Source organism: Gobius niger (genome assembly GCF_951799975.1).
Source record: "Gobius niger genome assembly, chromosome: 19".
Classification (NCBI taxonomy): Eukaryota; Metazoa; Chordata; class Actinopteri; order Gobiiformes; family Gobiidae; genus Gobius; species Gobius niger.
The window spans coordinates 25,528,321-25,546,527 of NC_136870.1; the positions used below are offsets into that span (position 1 = coordinate 25,528,321).

Below are 18,207 nucleotides of genomic sequence, written 5' to 3' on the forward strand. Positions count from 1 at the left end.
GTTGAAAAAATTGAAACCAGGCGTTAAATTTGTTTTTAAGGCATCTAAACCCCAATGCTTTTCAATGGGGACTAGTGGCGATATGGAGGTACTACAGCAATGGCGGAGCAATGGCAGCCCCCAGTGTCGTGGTCATAAAGCAGAGCAGCCGGCGGCCATTGGTGTGGATCGGGAAGTCTGGGCATCTCTGCTGAGACTGCTGCCCCCCGACCCGGCCCCGGATAAAACGGAAGAAAATGGATGGATGGATGGATGGATGGATGGATGGATGGATGGATGGATGGATGGATGGACGGATGGGCACTGAAGAGGCACCAAGAGCCCCCCCTCACCTGCAACACAGTGGAGGCGTCACAAGAGGCACTACAGGAAACAAAGAAGGGACAAACAAGACGGTATCCAGGCAGCCTTGAATCCCTCCTATTGTTCTGGCTAATGGACGTTCACTGGAGAATAAAACAGATTAACTGCTAAGCTCTTCCCAGAAGATGGCGAAAGACTGTTGTGGAGCGGAGGGAGCTGCGCAGGAGGAAGTGGAAGGTGGTGGAGCTGACCAGTGCAGGACACCACGCTCTGAAACACGGACAAACCCAGGAGGCGGAGCACCTACTTAAGCTACTACCTACTTAAACTGGCTGAAAACTGTGTAATATAGATATAATGCATTACTAAAGCGATTAAATAATCTCTAACTAAAACAAATAAAGTCTAAAATTCCAGTTGAACCTGAACCACTTAAAGCAATCTTCCTGGATAATGATTTTATTCCTCTTTCATCTGTTCTGCTGTTTACATTTTCAACCCAAGCATTAAATTCTGTTGCTAAATTAGCTTTATTGAGCTTTCAACCTCGCCTGCAAAACCAACTTTCTAACTGATCCAAAGAAAGTGTTAAAAAGTCCTGTTTGTTTAGATAAAACAATGGAGAAAAGTCTGGCTTCAAAATCCCGGTTGTCAAAAGTCCAAAGCGTGAGGCGTCGCGCATGCGCAGTGGTCGCCGTCATGGCCGCCGCAGAGTGGCCGGGTTCTGCTAACACTTTAAAAGGTGTAATTTTGGACATGTGCGGGGTTTTGTACGACAGCGGAGAGGGGGACGGAGTGGCCATACCCGGGTCGATAGAGGCGGTGCAAAGGTACGTCCGAAACTAAAGAGAAATTAATAAAACGAGCCGATATTAGCATGTTCAGCGGCGATAGCTGTTAGCATTAGCCTACCTGTCAAAAGGAACGGTGCAGGCTCCCAGAACTCCAGATAAAAGTGTAAAGATGAAATAAAGTCACATTTCTATTAATGCAACTGGTGGGGAGGGGGTTTATCTATAACAAGGGGAAGCAAATCTTATTGCACTTTGTAAATTGTTTAAACTACCTGTTGTTGTTGTTGTTGTTGTTGTTCTTAATAAAAAATGTAATGATAAAAAATGTGACGAAAAAGTGATAAAAATGTGACAAAAATGTGATGAAAAAGTGACTAAAATGTAATGAAAAAGTGACGAAAATTTTACTAAAAAGTTACAAAAATGTGACTAAAATGTGATGAAAAAGTGACAAAAATGTGATGAAAAAGTGACAAAAATTTGACTAAAAAGTGACAAAATGTGACTAAAATGTGACTAAAAAGTGACAAAATGTGACTAAACTGTGACTAAACTGTGACTAAAATGTGACAAAAAAGTGACAAAAATGTGATGAAAAAGTGACAAAAATTTGACTAAAAAGTGACAAAATGTGACTAAAATGTGACTAAACTGTGACTAAAATGTGACAAAAAAGTGATGAAAAAGTGACAAAAATTTGACTAAAATGTGACAAAAAAGTGACAAAAATGTGATGAAAAAGTGACAAAAATGTGATGAAAAAGTGACAAAAATTTGACTAAAAAGTGACAAAATGTGACTAAAATGTGACTAAAATGTGATGAAAAAGTGACAAAAATGTGATAAAAATTTGATAATAATGTGACAAAAAAGTGACAAAAATGGGATGAAAAAATGACAAAAAAGTGACAAAAATGTAATAAAAATATGATGAAGAAGTGACAAAAAAGTGACAGAAATGTGACGAGAAAGTGATAAAAAAAATTGACAAATATGTGACTAAAATGTGACAAAAAAGTAGTCTAACAGATATTAGGTCTTGGTTTTATTTGTTCACGTTAACAGCTTTATTATTTGCTCTCCTATACTATAATGTCCAGGCTGCAAGTTTTTGAAAGTGACTCACTCCCCAATTCTTTTGTCTAAAAATGCAATATATTTTAGGTATCTTAGTATCTATATAAAATATATATATATATAAAATATATGTGTCTATATAAAACATGAAGGATCTTTTTTAGTCAAAGTATACAATCATTACGATTTTTAAACATTTTGATTGTAATAGTGCAGCCCTATTGTATTTTCTATATGGATTTATACTTCCATTTCTATATATATAAAAAACAAATACACTCTGAGTCTTACCAATGTGGGAGAATATTTGTGTATCTATGACTTTACCCTGTTTTTTCTGTCTGTTTCCAGGTTAAAACAGTCTGACCTCCAGCTGCGTTTCTGCACCAACGAGACCCAGGCGTCCAGGGACCGCTTTGTGGCTAAACTGCAGAGATTAGGGTTCGTACGGGTCAGAAGTTCTGCTTGTAGTTCGGGCTTGACCAATAGCATTCATACGTTTAATATAAAGATAAATATTTCCACAGGTTCGACATCTCTGTGTCTGAGGTGTTTTCTCCGGCTCCTGCTGCCGTGTCTGTGCTGAAGGAGAGAGGACTGCGGCCCCACCTGCTGGTTTACGACGGTACTGCACACACGTCCCCTCCATCACCGCACTCATCTTTGAACATTTTTCTCCTTTTTAAGGTTTGTTGCCGGAGTTTGACGGCGTGGACCAGACAAACCCAAACTGTGTGGTCATGGGAGACGCCGCGGAGAAGTTCTCGTATCAGAACATGAACGATGCCTTCAGGGTCCTCGTCGGGCTGGACAAACCGGTGCTCATCTCTCTGGGACAGGGGTGAGAGCGGCGTCCTCGCAAAACTATGCACAAACTCTCCTGAGATACTGAGGATTCAACATGTAGATAAAGCTGTGGCGATATATCGTAACTACTGTTTGGAAGATATGGACATTTAGAAGATCTAGTTTATTTCCAGTGTCAAGAAATGTGGGGGAGTGGAAATAAATGTAAAAAAATAATAATAATATAATAATAAATTGGCAAAAATATGCGGAAAAAGGCAAAATGTGAAAGAAGAGAAAATTGGGGAAAATTATGAAAAAATGGCAAAATATGGTGGGACAAATTGGGGAGGAAATATGGGAAAAAATAATTAAAGCTTGTAGAGAAAAAGAGGAAAAAATTGAGAATTAAATAAGGAGGAATGTGAAAATATGGGGGAAAAATAAGGAAAACATTGGAAGAAAAGCATAAAGAGAAAATTGGCGGGGAAAATGTCCAAATTGGCGGGGGAAAATAAGGAAAAATTACAAAATGTGGGCACCAAATAAGGGAAATATGGGGGGGAAAATAATGACAAAATGGGGGGGAAAAAAAGGAAAAAATTTCACAATATGAGGGGAAAAATTGAGGGGAAAATAAGGAAAAATGACAAAACATGGAGAAAAATAAGGGACATATGGGGGAAAAAATAAAGACAAAAATGGGGAAAAATATGGAAAAAAATGTCAAAATATGGTGGGATAAATTGGGGAGAAAATATGGGTGAAAAATAATGAAAGTTTAAAGAGAAAAAGGGGGAAAAAATTGAGAATAGATAAGGAGAAATGTCAAAATATGGGGGGGATAAGGAAAACATTGGAAGAAAAGCATAAAGAGAAAATGGGGGAAAAATGGGAATAAATAAGGAAAATTTAAAGAGAAAATTGAGGGGGGGAAAATATCAAAATTCGAGGGGGAAAAATAAGGACAAATGACTAAACGTGGGGAACAACAAATAAGGGAAATATGGGGGAAAAAAGGTACAATATGGTGGGATAAATTGGGGAAAAAAATAAGGAAAAAATGTCACAATATGAGGGGAAAAATTGAGGGGAAAATAAGGAAAAATGACAAAACATGGGGAAAAATAGGGGACATATGGGGAAAAAATAAAGACAAAAATGGGGAAAAATATGGAAAAAAAATGTCAAGATATGGTGGGATGAATTGGGGACAAAATATGGGGGAAAAATAATGAAAGTTTAAAGAGAAAAAGGGGGAAAAAAATTGAGAATAAATGAGGAAAAATGTCAAAATATGGGGGGGGAATAAGGAAAACATCGGAAGAAAAGCGTAAAGAGAAAATGGGGGGAAAATGGGAATAAATAAGGAAAATTTAAAGAGAAAATTGGGGGGAAATGTCAAAATTCGAGGGGAAAATTTGAGGGGGAAATAAGGAAAAATGACAAAACGTGGGGAACAAATAAGGGAAATATGGGGAAAAAAAGGTACAATATGGTGGGATAAATTGGGGAAAAAATAATGACAAAATGGGGAAAAAAATAAGGAAAAAATGTCACAATATGAGGGGGAAAATTGAGGGGAAAATAAGGAAAAATGACAAAACATGGGGAAAAATAAGGGAAATGTGGGGAAAAAATAAAGACAAAAATAGGGAAAAATATGGAGAAAAAAAATTCAAAATATGGTGGGATGAATTGGGGAGAAAATATGGGGGAAAAATAATGAAAGTTTAAAGATAAAAAGGGGGGGAAAAATTGAGAATAGATAAGGAGAAATGTCAAAATATGGGGGGGGGGAATAAGGAAAACACTGGAAGAAAAGCCTAAAGAGAAAATGGGGGAAAAATGGGAATAAATAAGGAAAATTTAAAGAGAAAATTGGCGGGGAAAATGTCAAAATTCGAGGGGAAAATTTGAGGGGGAAACAAGGAAAAATGACAAAACGTGGGGAACAACAAATAAGGGAAATATGGGGGAAAAAAGGTACAATATGGTGGGATAAATTGGGGAAAGAATGACAAAATGGGGGGAAAAATAAGGAAAAAATGTCACAATATGAGGGGAAAAATAAGGAAAAATGACAAAAGATGGGAAAAAATAAAGACAAAAATGGGGAAAGATATGGGAAAAAATGTCAAAATATGGTGGGATAAATTGGGAAAAAAATAAAGAGAAAATTGGGGGAAAATAAGGAAAACATTTCAGAATATGAGGGGGAAAATTGAGGGGGAAAATAAGGAAAAAATACAAAACGTGGGGAAAAAAAATAAGTAAAATATGGGGGGAAAATAAAGAAAACATTTTTGGAAAAATATGGAAACAATGGCTATAAATATGGTGGGAAAAAATAAAGACAAAAATCTGGAAAAAAATTGGGGAGCACATGTTAAGTGTTTTCCTGCCTTTGTGTAGTCTGTTCAGGACGATGATCTTTTCCAGCAACAAAGAGATGTAAAAGCAGTTATTTAAAGGAATAGGCCACCGTTTTTACATGCTAAGATATGTTCTTACCTCACTTTAGACGTGTTAATATTTCCCCGTCTGGTCTTTGTCCGTGCGCTCTGTCACGCAAACGGAGCACATACGCAGCCTCTCCCACATGTCACATAGCTCCAAAAAAGCTCACGATAGAAGCTCCCAAGCTCTTCCACGTGTTCCCTATTTAAATAAAGTTACGTGAAGGGTTTTCATGCGAAGTATATTTACCCAGAAATGTAGCATGTCGATTTTATAAGCAAATAAAGAGGGGGACTATATTGTGAGGCGTAATGATACGAGGAGTAAAACGTTCGCGCACTAACTCCTAAAGGTTATTGACGGAAGTGAGCGGGGGACGTCTTTAGGAGTTACTACGCGGACGCTGTGCTCCTCGTATCATTACGCCTCACAATATAGTCCCCCTTTTTATTTGCTTATAAAATCGACATGCTACATTTCTGGGTAAATATACTTCGCATGAAAACACTTCACGTAACTTTATTTAAATAGGGAACACGTGGAAGAGCTTGGTAGCTTCTATCGTGAGCTTTTTCGGAGCTATGTGACATGTGGGAGAGGCTGCGTATGTGCTCCGTTTGCCTGACAGAGCGCACGGACAAAGACCAGACGGGGATATATTAACACGACTAAAGTGAGCTAAGAACATATCTTAGTATGTAAAAACGGTGGCCTATTCCTTTAAAGCACATCTTTGTATTTGTCTGATGGTTCATTTTTGTCAATAACGCCCGGCCCTAAATCTAAAGCTCTTTTGTGTGTATTTCAGGAGGTACTACAAGGAGACGGACGGGCTGAAGCTGGACGTGGGAGTTTACATGAAGGCTCTGGAGGTAACGCAGCTCGGTTACAAAAGGCAAAAGAAAATATGGTCCTGGGGAGGCAAAATAACTAAAACACACACACAAAATAGATCAAAACTTGCTCTAAAAATCAGTTATGTTTCCTCTGCAGTACGCCTGTGACGTCAAAGCTGAAGTGATCGGAAAACCGTCTCCAATGTTCTTCCAGAGCGTCCTGAGCGACATGGGGCTGCAGCCGCATGAGGTGCTTCATTCTCGACTCCTATCGGGGTTTTTTCTTATCAGGAGTTTAGTTTTAACCTCCTTAAAGGGATATTTCAGGATTCTTGACATTGGGCCTCACTTCCGAGTTATCCAGAGTGTTGTTGATTTCTGGAGATACTGTATATATATATTTAAATTCATGCAATCCTTATATTTGAAGAGTTTAGTAATGCTAGGCTAGTGCTAGGCTAGTGCATGTCTATGGTAACTAGTAGCCTGCATTAAAAACCTCTTCAAAATCATGGGCTCGTCCTCCAAACGTTGCCATATCTGATTTGTAGAAAGCTCCTTTGTGAATTGAGGAAAAAATGTCACAATATGAGGGGAAAAATTGAGGGGAAAATAATGAAAAATGACAAAACGTGGGGAAAAATAAGGGAAATATGGGGAAAAAATGGGGAAAAATATGGAAAAAAATGTCAAAATATGGTGGGATAAATTGGGGAAAAAATAAAGAGAAAATGGGGAAAAAATTGGGGGAAAAAATAGGAAAAAATGTCACAATATGAGGGGAAAGACTGAGAGGAAAATAAGGAAAAATGACAAAACGTGGGGAAAAATAAGGGAAATATGGGGAAAAATAAAGAAAAAAATTTGGAAAAATATGGAAAACATTTCAGAATATGAGGGGGAAAATACGGAAAAATTACAAAACGTGGGGAAAAAATAAGTAAAATGTGGGGGGAACATAAAGAAAAAAATTGTTCTTGATTTCTGGTGATATATATATTTGAATTAGTGCAGTCCTTATATCTGAAGGGTTTAGTGGTGCTAGGCTAGTGCAAGGCTAGTGCATGTCTATGGTAACTAGTAGCCTGCATTAAAAACCTCTTCAAAATCATGGGCTCGTCCTCCAAACGTTGCCATATCGGATTTGTAGAAAGCTCCTTTGTGAATTGTAGTAATGGCGGCCGCAGGTAAACAAACTACTGTAGATCCGGTAACCGAGCAGATCACTCCGCCCCTAACTAGCTACAACCAGGAAGCTGATGCTGCTCAGATATAAGTTCTTTTAAACACAGACATTTCTATGGTTAGTCTGGTGTTGTAAGTGATTTGCCTCAGGTGCTCTGTGCTTGGTAAATGGTAAATGGTAAATGGTCTCAACTTATATAGCGCTTTTCCACCTACATTAGGCACTCAAAGCGCTTGGGTCAGACTGTTTTTAATGCAGGCTACTAGTTTCCATAGACATGCACTAGCCTAGCATTAGCCTAGCACAGGGGTCGGCAAGTTTTTTTGGCGGAGGGATGATTTTCTTTATTGTAAATACACCGAGGGCCGAAGCCGATGATTATTCGCCCAAAGTAAAGCACAACACTGGACACTACATCTTAAATTAGATAAATGACTTAAAATTGCTTGAATTAAAGTTCTTCTATCTTGAATTTGAGTAGGTTTGAACTAATCCAAGATACTAACACTATAGGGCCAACGGAACAAGAATAAAACCCACTTGAAATCAGACAAATCATTGTTTTTCACTTGAAATGACACAAAATTGTCTGAATTAAGAGAATAACTATTACTTAAGGTTTATCTCGTCTAAAACCAGAACAAATCTACTCAAACCTTAGATTTAATCTGTTCATTCAAGTAGATTTATGTAATTTCTTCCTTAAAACGATTATTCTTTTTCCCGTGCACTTCCTTCAAATTCCATCGGGTGTATTGACAGTATTTCTACCTTTTTTTTTCTCCCATTTAACTCTAATAATGTTTAAAATACTCTCTGATTAGTAATAATGTTCCTCAAAATCATCTTGAGGGCCAGAGGTGCTGTGCTGGAGGGCCGGATTTGGCCCCCGGGCCTGACGTTGCCTACCCCTGGCCTAGCACCACTAAACTCTTCTCTAAGGACTGCATGAATTAAAAATATATATATATATCTCCAGAAACTAACTAGGAAATGAGGCCATATGTCAAAAATCCTGAAATATCCCTTTAACTCCACTGCACTTGGTTAAGGTGGGGGTTAAGAGGTTAGAAAAGCAAAGTCACTTGAGATTTCATTCCCGTTTCCAGGCGTTGATGATCGGCGACGACCTGGTGAACGATGTGGGCGGAGCTCAGGGCTGCGGGATGAAGGGCGTGCAAGTCCGCACCGGGAAGTACAGGTCAGTGTTGGCACCGTGGGGCACCGTCTGCTCCCACCCAGTGTTCACAAACTCATCTAAACTGCAATGTGTTGTTCAGGTTTGGTCCACTAGAGGGCACTGCAACACCATCTTATCTCTGTCAGATTCACAAACTCTGGAGCTCCTTTTTTCAGGTGAAACCAGAAGCGAGTGGAAAATCCTGTCGCCCGTCCATATATAACGAAATGTAAACTCCGCGTCCACAAAAGCAGGAAGTTTATTTGAGCTTCAGACTTTTTAAGAAACGGCTCAGTCTGGAGGAGAAACAGACACAGAAAAGATGTGAAGTTTGTTTAATTTGGGCTCAGATGAATGACTTTCCTTGCTCGGCTATTTTTACTGTATAAGTTTATAAAAAATCTGGAAAATGTGTATCTAGAAGTGGGTTGCAAGTCTAAAAACACGACTTTCCTAAACCGACATTCTGCTTCATATACTCTTTCTAATGAGAGGTGGGATAAACGGCAAAGTTTTCCATCCTGACTTAGTTTTATCAGACTTGTTGTTAACAAAAATGAAAATCTCAATATTTTGGGGGGTTTTCACGATGGCGATGAAGCGATATTGTTGCAAATCATCAGAAACATGTGAAACATCACTTTGTGGCTCATAAAGACATAACAACGCCGCCCAAGTTTCGACTTCCTGTTTCGATCCAGCACGTCAAAATAAAAGCAGCATCTTATTAATTTGTGCCTAACTATTAACAGACAAAACACTAAATCTAATTATATTCTTGTAATGTTGCAAGTATTGTTGCTTTTATTTTGACGTGCTGGACTGTCGTTTACTTCTAGGCTGTAACAGTGCCGTGGGAAGATCTTTTGGTTGGTGGGTGCTGAGATCGGGTGAGGAGCTCAGTTACTCAGAGGAGCTCGGACTAGAGTCACTGCTCCTTCACGTCGAAAGGAGCAGCTGAGGTGGCTCGGGCATCGGATTTCTGTTTCGGAGCCTCCTGGTCGTTTCCCTCGGGAGGTGTTCCAGGCATGTCCTAGTGGGACAAGGCCTCGTGGAAGACCCAGGACACGCTGGTAGGCCTCTTGCTGCGTCCGAAACCATCAGATTGGTAAGAGCTCTTACGCCAAACCGGATGTGCGTCAGCGTCCGCCATGGAAAGATGCTTCCGAAATGGTAAGTCAGTTAGGAAGTAGTTAGGGAAAGGAGCCTTGATGCTAACTATCATAGCCACTTTAGCATAGGGACCTCTGATGCTAACTAACCAGTGATTAGGAGCTATGTGCCATCCCACAAGCCACTGCGCCAAACCCCCCCACCCCCCTCGGCCCCACCCTCGAGTGATTCACTCCACCAATAACTTTAAAGAAGAAGAAAAACAGCTGTTGGTGATGTCACTTCCCTTTCCCCTGTTTAAGGACGGACGGATTGTTCAAAATTCTCCCGAAGCTCTAGTTCACTAACTGCACAGATCTAACAGTCGAGCCATGAAAGGTTAAGGATTAGTTACTAGTGTTAGAGCTTAGAGGATATGATTTGATGGTTTCAGACGCAGACTGTGTCTCCGAGCTGGCCTGGTGTCGCCTCGGGGTCAGAACAGCTGGAGGAGGTGTGTGTGGATCGGGAAGTCTGGGCGTCTCTGCTGAGACGCTGCCCCTGTGACCCGGCCCCGGATAAAGCGGAAGAAAATGGATGGATGGTGCTGAGGGACAAAATTTAAACTTTTTCTGTGCATATTTCCTATTTATTAATATGGCCTGCAATTCACAAACAATCCTCCAGGAGGTGCTGCAGCACCCTCAGCACCCTGGGTTCCCACAGTCTTGGGCTGTAAACAACAGCCTACAGGCGACAGTGGTGCAGTTGGTAGAGCGGGTCGTCTCATGATCGGAAGTCGGGGGTTTGAATCCCGCCTCCTGAAGGTGCACACTGTCGTCGTCCTTGGGCAAGACACTTCACCCTCCTTGCCTCCAGTGTCTGCGTACACTGGTGAATGAATGAGAGAGTGAATGGGTGACTGGTTCCTTGCTGTAAAGCGCTTTGAGTGCCAAACATAGATGGAAAAACGCTATATAAGTTGAGACCATTTACCATAAACTCCAGTCCAGAAGCTTTAAGATTTGGGTAAAGCCGAACTGGAGAAAATGCCCTTGGTTTAAGCTAAAAACTGTGAAACAAAGTCAATTCCTCAACATTTCTGAGCAGAACACTCACGTAAGTCATATATGATGTACAATTGTTAAAAGTGATGCTTTACTCGAGGCAACAATGAGGAGTTTGGCCGTCGGTCTTTAAACAACGAGGAGAATCGTCGCTCATGCAGACTCGCCCCCCCCTGATCTACACCGTGACGTTTCCTCTGCCCTTCACTCTGTTCCTCTGTTGTTCCTCCAGAGCCAGCGACGAGAGCCACCCCACAGTGAGCGCAGACGGGACGGTGGACGACCTGAAGGAGGCGGTGGAGCTGCTGCTGAGACACCGACGACTCTGAAGACTGAAAACTAACCTTTACCCTCGCCGTCCGACCTCCCATCCTGCGTTCAGGAGCCGCTCTCTTCACCAGTGCCAGATTTTAATGTTTTAATTGCTTTAATTTAAGTTTAAAGGACTGTAGCTCCTCTGCAGGTCACACTGATGTAGATAGATGTATGATACTTTAAATAATTATGCTTTTAGAGCAGCGGCCCAAATCTGACCCTCTGCGACCCACTTTAGGGCCCCGTCCCGCCTGATCTGTTGCTGCTGCTTGTTTTAAATTAAAAAAAAACATGAACCACAAATGTCGCTGTTCTCGTAGTTCTTCCAGAGACTCTACAGGGGAAAAACAGTTACTCCATATTTTCCAAGTACTTTTTTTACTTTTACTTCAGTATTTATGTGGGTTCAAAGTAGCTGTGTTCTTACTTGAACTATTTAGGCGACTCTACCCATGTCTGGTTATTAGTGGGGGGTTGAAGTGGTAAAAATTACGCCTTGTTTTTCCATAAATCAGACAGGAATTCGATTTTTTTTTTTTATCCCTAAAAAAAACATACATGGGGAGTGTATTGCCGGGGTCCATTAACAAAAGCTCCTAGATTCCTTTTATTTTTATTTAAGCGCCCCCCCTAGTGGCTGGAGTTAGCATTCTGGTAATTTCTTTAAAAAAATCATAACTGCAAAGGAATGGGTTAGAGCAGGGGTGGGCAACGTCAGGCCCGGGTGCCAAATCCGGCCCTCCAGCACAGAACCCCTGGCCCCCAATATGATTTTGAGAAATATTATTATGCAAATAAGGGCCTTAATACCTGTTAAAGTTCTCTAAAAATGCGAGAAATAGTGTTTTTTTTTTTTAGTGTCTATTTTAAATGTGATCCTCTTGGTCATATATAATGTAAAACAGTGATTCTCAACTGGTGGGTCGGGACTCAAAAGTGGGCGCGAGCCTAAAGGGAACTTTTTTCAATATTTTCCATCTGAAACTACACGTTAAAACTAATGTTATTGGGTTGTTTTTATCATAATTTCAGTCTTCAAAGCAAATCTACGGCTTGTTAAATAAAAACCATGTGTGGTATATACAATATTTGATACGATATATAACAAATTACGGTTTTATTTGGGTCGCAGCTTGTCATTAGGGTAATGGTGGGTCTCGGGGCCGGACCACTTTAAAACCACTGATGTAAAACATTGGCATTAGTAGAAAATGGTTCTTAACTTTAGGCTACAATGGTGAGGTAGGGCCCTCCGTGTTTGGCATTGATGAACATACTCTCATTCATCCTGGCCTTTTGTACATGTTTTTAATGGTAGGGGAAGCCAGAGTACCCGGAAGGAATCGAACCCAGGACCTTCTAGTTGTGAAGCACAGCGTGGGGTGGATACATGTCAGTATTTGTGAATGGACTGATTTGGTCTGACATTCTAGCCTCCGTGTCCCTGATGAAGCCGGTCTGAGCCGCTGGTTCTCTGACTCACTAAGTCACGCGCTGTGGGGGTTAATTGTGGTTAATTGTGGTTAATTGCGGCGGCTCTGGGACGGGGGCAGCGAGGCGGAGGTAACGCCGCTGACCCCGCCGCTCCGCTTGTTCGGCGACCACGTCCTATTGTTCCCGTGGCCCAGTTTTTTAAAGTCCTCATGCCCGAGTCCAGCTGGCACCGAGGGGTTTCTGCAGAGCCCACGTCAGGGAGAGTCTGAGGAGGAGCTTTAAACCTCTGAACTCCCGCCTGAACCGAGAGGATCTTTTTCCTCACGTCATCAGATTTTTTTCCCATCATTTTTTTGTTGGGGATTCAACTCATTTTTGACACATTTTTGGGTCAAATTTTTGTCCTTTTTTTTGTTATTTTTTTATCACATTTTTTGTCAAATTTTTGTCTTTTTTTGGTAATTTTTCGTCTTTTTTTTGGTCTTTTTTTGTCTTTTTTTAAATCAAATTTGTGTCATTTTTTAGTCAATTTTTTTTGTCATTTTTCGTAAATTTTTTATCTAATTTTTTCACATTTTTTGTAATTTTTTTGTCAAATTTTTCTCATTTTTTTGTCACATTTTTGTCATTTTTTTCTCATTTTTTTGTCACATTTTTGTCAAATATTTGTCAAATTTTTTGTCATTTTTCGTCAAATTTGTATCTAATTTTTTCACATTTTTAAAAAAAATTTTGGTCAAATTTTTGTCATTATTTTGTCACATTTTTGTCATTTTTTTGTCCAATTTTTGTCAAATTGTTATCAATTTTTATCATTTTTTTCACATTTTTGTCATTTTTGGTCAAATTTTTGTCCTTTTTTTGTCATATTTTTGTCATTTTTCGTCAATTTTTTATCAAATTTTTTCACATTTTTGTCACATTTTTTGTCATTTTTTGTCACATTTTTGTCATTTTTTTGTCAAATTTTTGTCACATTTTTGTCACATTTTTGCCACTTTTTCATCAATTTTTCGTCACTTTTTTGTCAATGTTTTCTCACTTTTTGTCACATTTCCATTTTGTTGCTATTTTCACACCTTTTTTCCAGAAGCTTTTGGATTTGGGTAAAGCCAAACTGGAGAAAATGTGCTCGGTTCAGGTGAGAGTTAAGGGGTTAATGACATCGCTCGACTGTTTTTACTGCACAAAATCATCAAAAATACAAAGAAGTAAAAACACATTCAGCTGCAGTTTTTGCTCAAGAAACAGAATTTATTCAAAGTTCACTGGACTCCGGCCCCAGATCGTCCTTTCCAGATAAAGCCTCGTCGTCTCACACACAGAGGAGCCTCTGTTTCCGTCCCAACGTCACGAAGTCCACACGGCCTCGACCCCGGAGAAATGTCCCTCTGAGGCCGCGACCCGCTGCGTCACCGAGCGAGGAGGACGACCACGGTTTTGTTTCCACTCCTGCGTCACGTGCACAATTATTCAAATCAGAAGCACAGTCTGAGGGCCATGATTTAATGTCAACGAATTCACATATCAACTTTCACCAGGAAACAATAAAATACCTAATCTTTACTGTAACATGGTTAAGGCCTGACACTTCTTTCATTTATATATATTTTTGTAAACATTGTATATACAGAACACTGTGGCTTGTGGATCATGTGATTGTTAATTCTGTGACACCATCCCTCATGTGTAGAGATGTGTTAACACTTATGCAGGTGTTTCTCTAACATGTCTGATGAAGAACATGTGGCCCGAAACGTCATATACCTAACTTAATGGTGTAAGAAACTATTTAAAAATTGGGCTTTCACTGCTGTGTGGACCCTTACCCTTACTCTCACAATGGAAATAGTTCAGTTGAAGACTTGTCACTCAACCACAGCTTTACTCGTGTCAGGCACTGGGTTAGAGCACTCAGTTTGTGGACCTCAGAGGTTTTAAAGGAACAGCACAACTGGAGGTCATCAGCAAATAAATGATATGAAACGTCACCGAACTGCTGAAATAAACCGACCGAGAAAAACAACGACAAGAAGAGGAGCGGCCCCATGACAGAGCCCTGGGGAACCCTACACAGCAGAAAACCATCTGACAGGCCAGATCTTGTGGCGGTGCACGGGGCGGCGCAGGCTCTTGGTGAATTATTTTCCGAGTGGCGGCGCTATATGTGCCATTCGCCTCCGCCACCTGTGAGGGGGCGTCACAAGAGGAGGCGACTGCACTGATGGAAACACGGCTGACATTCACTTCCTTGTTTACATTGCGCTGTCTTTCGTTCTTTCTTAAGCCTTAGGCTCTCACAGGTCAAACTCAAAACTTTATTTACCCCATCGTGAGCTAAACCATGTTCACGTCTCCAGAGAAAAAGAGCTACAGCGTCCGCTGTGGCGCGGATCGGCCGCGCTTGGCGTGAACGCGAAGCAAAACAAAAGCACATCGATCTGGTTGGAGGAAAATGTGTGTCTCCACCCACTTAAATGTGCTAAGTCTGGAGTGGCAAGATCACAAAGTGCTCAGTCCTACTGAGCGCAAAATGTCACGCTATCGTCTCTGTTTTGATGCACAAGATCGGGGCCCATTATGTGGTTGGCAAACACACTGAAACTGCTCCCACTCAGGTATGAAGCTCTGTTGAAAATGAAAACAACCCGATACATCAAAGTCTTTCCAAACTTTTGACGGTTCTATAGTTTGAAGAAGCCTCATGTTGCCTGACCAAACTGATAGAAACCAATTGCCTTTTTCTATCAGTGGATTTCTTCTTCCATAATGGCACGGACGTATTCCAAGATGACAACGCCAGGATTCATGGGGCATTCAGACAAACAAACATTACTTATTGAAGGTTTTTGAGTGTAGAGAGATATTCTACACCTGCTGCACGTAGTTTTCTCGTGGGTTTCCTTTGGGGTTTTTACTAAATCCACAGATGGATAAAAATACCTCGCAGGTGTTTTTCTGAACCTCAGATGCACCAGATTCAAACGACAAACCTGAAACGATATAAAAAGCTCTCGTTGGACCCGCTCGATGTTTGTATCGTGAGTCTGATGGAAACGTGACCTCGCTCTGATGGAAACGTGACCTCGCTCTGACAGAAACGTGACCTCGCTCTGATGGAAACGTGACCTCGCTCTGATGGAAACGTGACCTCGCTCTGAAGTGGATGTCGGAGTTTGTCGCGTTCCCAAAGGTCGCCTCCGGTCAGCGGGTCGCGCTCCCGGACAAAACGCCTCAGAGGAAACTAAAGCTTCACTTGTGCCTTTCAGAAGCTGTTTAACACAAACGAGACGTCACTCCGCGTTAACCCCGGCGAGTGCATCTGACCCGCCCTGACCCGCTCTGACCCGCTCTGGCCTGGCTGGACCCAGAGCTGCAGAGATGGAGGAGATAGTCCGGGCAAGGGAGACGGTTTCTGAACTTCTGAACTGCCTGAGCAAAGAAAGTCGCCATAAAAAAGGTCTTTACACACTTTAGTCTTTTGTTGGACGTCTTTAGCTTTGATTCCAGAACAGTCATTGTAACGTTGGTCCAATGAGCTTCTGCAATGTCTGAAGATCCAAAGTTGTATTCATTTTTCTCTAAGATCTTCTATCGATGATGGGGGAGAGTGACCACTGCCGTCTCCAGCACATCCCAAAGATCCTCCATGGGGTTAAGATCTGGAGTCTGTAGAGGTGAATCTCAGGTCGTGATAGTGTTGCTGAGCTGAGACCTGACCAAGTTACCGACAGCAGTGACCCCAGATCAGACCCCAGGCAGTGTGTGTACGGTGTAAGGTATAAGACAGGGATGCACCGTGTCGGGTATTGGACTCATTAATGAGGTCCTGATTCCAGAAACCGATAACATTTGAGGTGCAGCTCAGCTCCTCTCCGAGCAAAGAGCAACAAACTGGAGAATTCTTCAGTGGAATTACAATAGAGCGACTTTATCACAGACGACACTCCCGAAATCAGAGTCTGTGCTGGATTTAACCAGAGCTTAAGGGACTTAAGTTTATGTAAATGTTCAAATTAAGTATTTCCTCCCCCTACATGTTCCTCCATGTCCTAATGTGTAGAATGAGCTCAGACCTGTTCACCACAACTGCCTCTAAAATCTTGCACTGTCACTCAGAAAGGTGTTACTTCGGGTCTGAAGTGTCGTCATGCACGAGCTTAATATAGAAGCTGCAGTTACACGTATGACCTGAGGTGGCAGTAGTGAGTATAAAATGACTAACTTGCATCTAGCCCCTTTAAAGGAACAGGCCACCGTTTTTACATACTGAGATATGTTCTTACCTTAGCTTTGACGAGTTCTTTAGGACCTGTCTGATCTTCACCCATGCCTTCAGTCACGTAAACACAGCGCAGACGGCGTTAGCATTTAGCCTCTCCCTCTCTCCTCTATAGCTCCAAAACAGGTCAAGATAGAAGCTACCAAGCTCTTCCACGTTTTCCCTATTTAAATATGGTTACGTGAAGTGTTCCACTACAAAGTATAATTACACAAAATTAAACAATGTGGATTTTCTAAGCGGATAAAAGGGGGGACTATATTGTAAGGTGTAGTAATACCAGGAGTAGTTCGAAATCCAGTAATCTTCACTTTACTGTGCGGATGCCAAATTACTCCTAGTATTATTACGCCTTACAATATAGTTCCCCTTTTATCCACTTAGAAAATCCACATTGTTTAATTTTGTGTAATTATACTATACTATCTTGACCTGTTTTGGAGCTATAGAGGAGAGAGGGAGAGGCTAAATGCTAACGCCGTCTGCGCTGTGTTTACGTGACTGAAGGCACGGGGGAAGATCAGACAGGTCCTAAAGAACTCGTCAAAGCTCAGGTAAGAACATATCTCAGTATGTAAAAACGGAGGCCTGTTCCTTTAAAGGAATAGGCCACCGTTTTTACATACTAAAATATGTTCTTACCTCACTTTAGCCGAGTTAATATATCCCCGTCTGGTCTTTGTCCGCTCGCTCTGTCAGGCAAACGGAGCACATACGCAGCCTCTCCCACATGTCACATAGCTCCAAAAAAGCTCACGATAGAAGCTACCAAGCTCTTCCACGTGTTCCCTATTTAAATAAAGTTACGTGAAGTGTTTTCATGCGAAGTATATTTACACAGAAATGTAGCATGTCGATTTTATAAGCAAATAAAAAGGGGGACTATATTGTGAGGCGTAATGATACGAGGAGTAAAACGTCCGCGCAGTAACTCCTAAAGACTTCCCCGCTCACTTCCGTCAATAACCTTTAGGAGTTACTGCGCGGACGTTTTACTCCTCGTATCATTACGCCTCACAATATAGTCCCCCTTTTTATTTGCTTATAAAATCGACATGCTACATTTCTGTGTAAATATACTTCGCATGAAAACACTTCACGTAACTTTATTTAAATAGGGAACACGTGGAAGAGCTTGGTAGCTTCTATCGTGAGCTTTTTCGGAGCTATGTGACATGTGGGAGAGGCTGCGTATGTGCTCCGTTTGCCTGGCAGAGCGCACGGACAAAGACCAGACGGGTTATATATTAACACGTCTAAAGTGAGGTAAGAACATATTTTAGTATGTAAAAACGGTGGCCTATTCCTTTAAGGTTCACACAGGACTCGGGACCTTTTTGGTCCGATGGCCGGTCTATAAAAACAAGAACAGTCTGAACCACATTGTCAAAGTGA

At 41.2% G+C, this 18,207-nt stretch overlaps 1 protein-coding gene across 1 annotated transcript; it reads left to right on the forward strand.

The window, feature by feature from the left end:
• Positions 1-982: 982 nt before the first annotated feature.
• Positions 983-11,149, forward strand: lhpp (phospholysine phosphohistidine inorganic pyrophosphate phosphatase). The gene is made up of 8 exons (XM_079577277.1): positions 983-1,133; positions 2,526-2,615; positions 2,702-2,799; positions 2,862-3,015; positions 6,229-6,292; positions 6,414-6,506; positions 8,552-8,643; positions 11,014-11,149. The coding sequence occupies exons 1-8, from the start codon at positions 1,003-1,005 to the stop codon at positions 11,108-11,110; spliced, it is 819 nt and encodes a 272-aa protein (XP_079433403.1). The 5' UTR covers positions 983-1,002; the 3' UTR covers positions 11,111-11,149.
• The last annotated feature ends 7,058 nt before the right edge of the window (positions 11,150-18,207 follow it).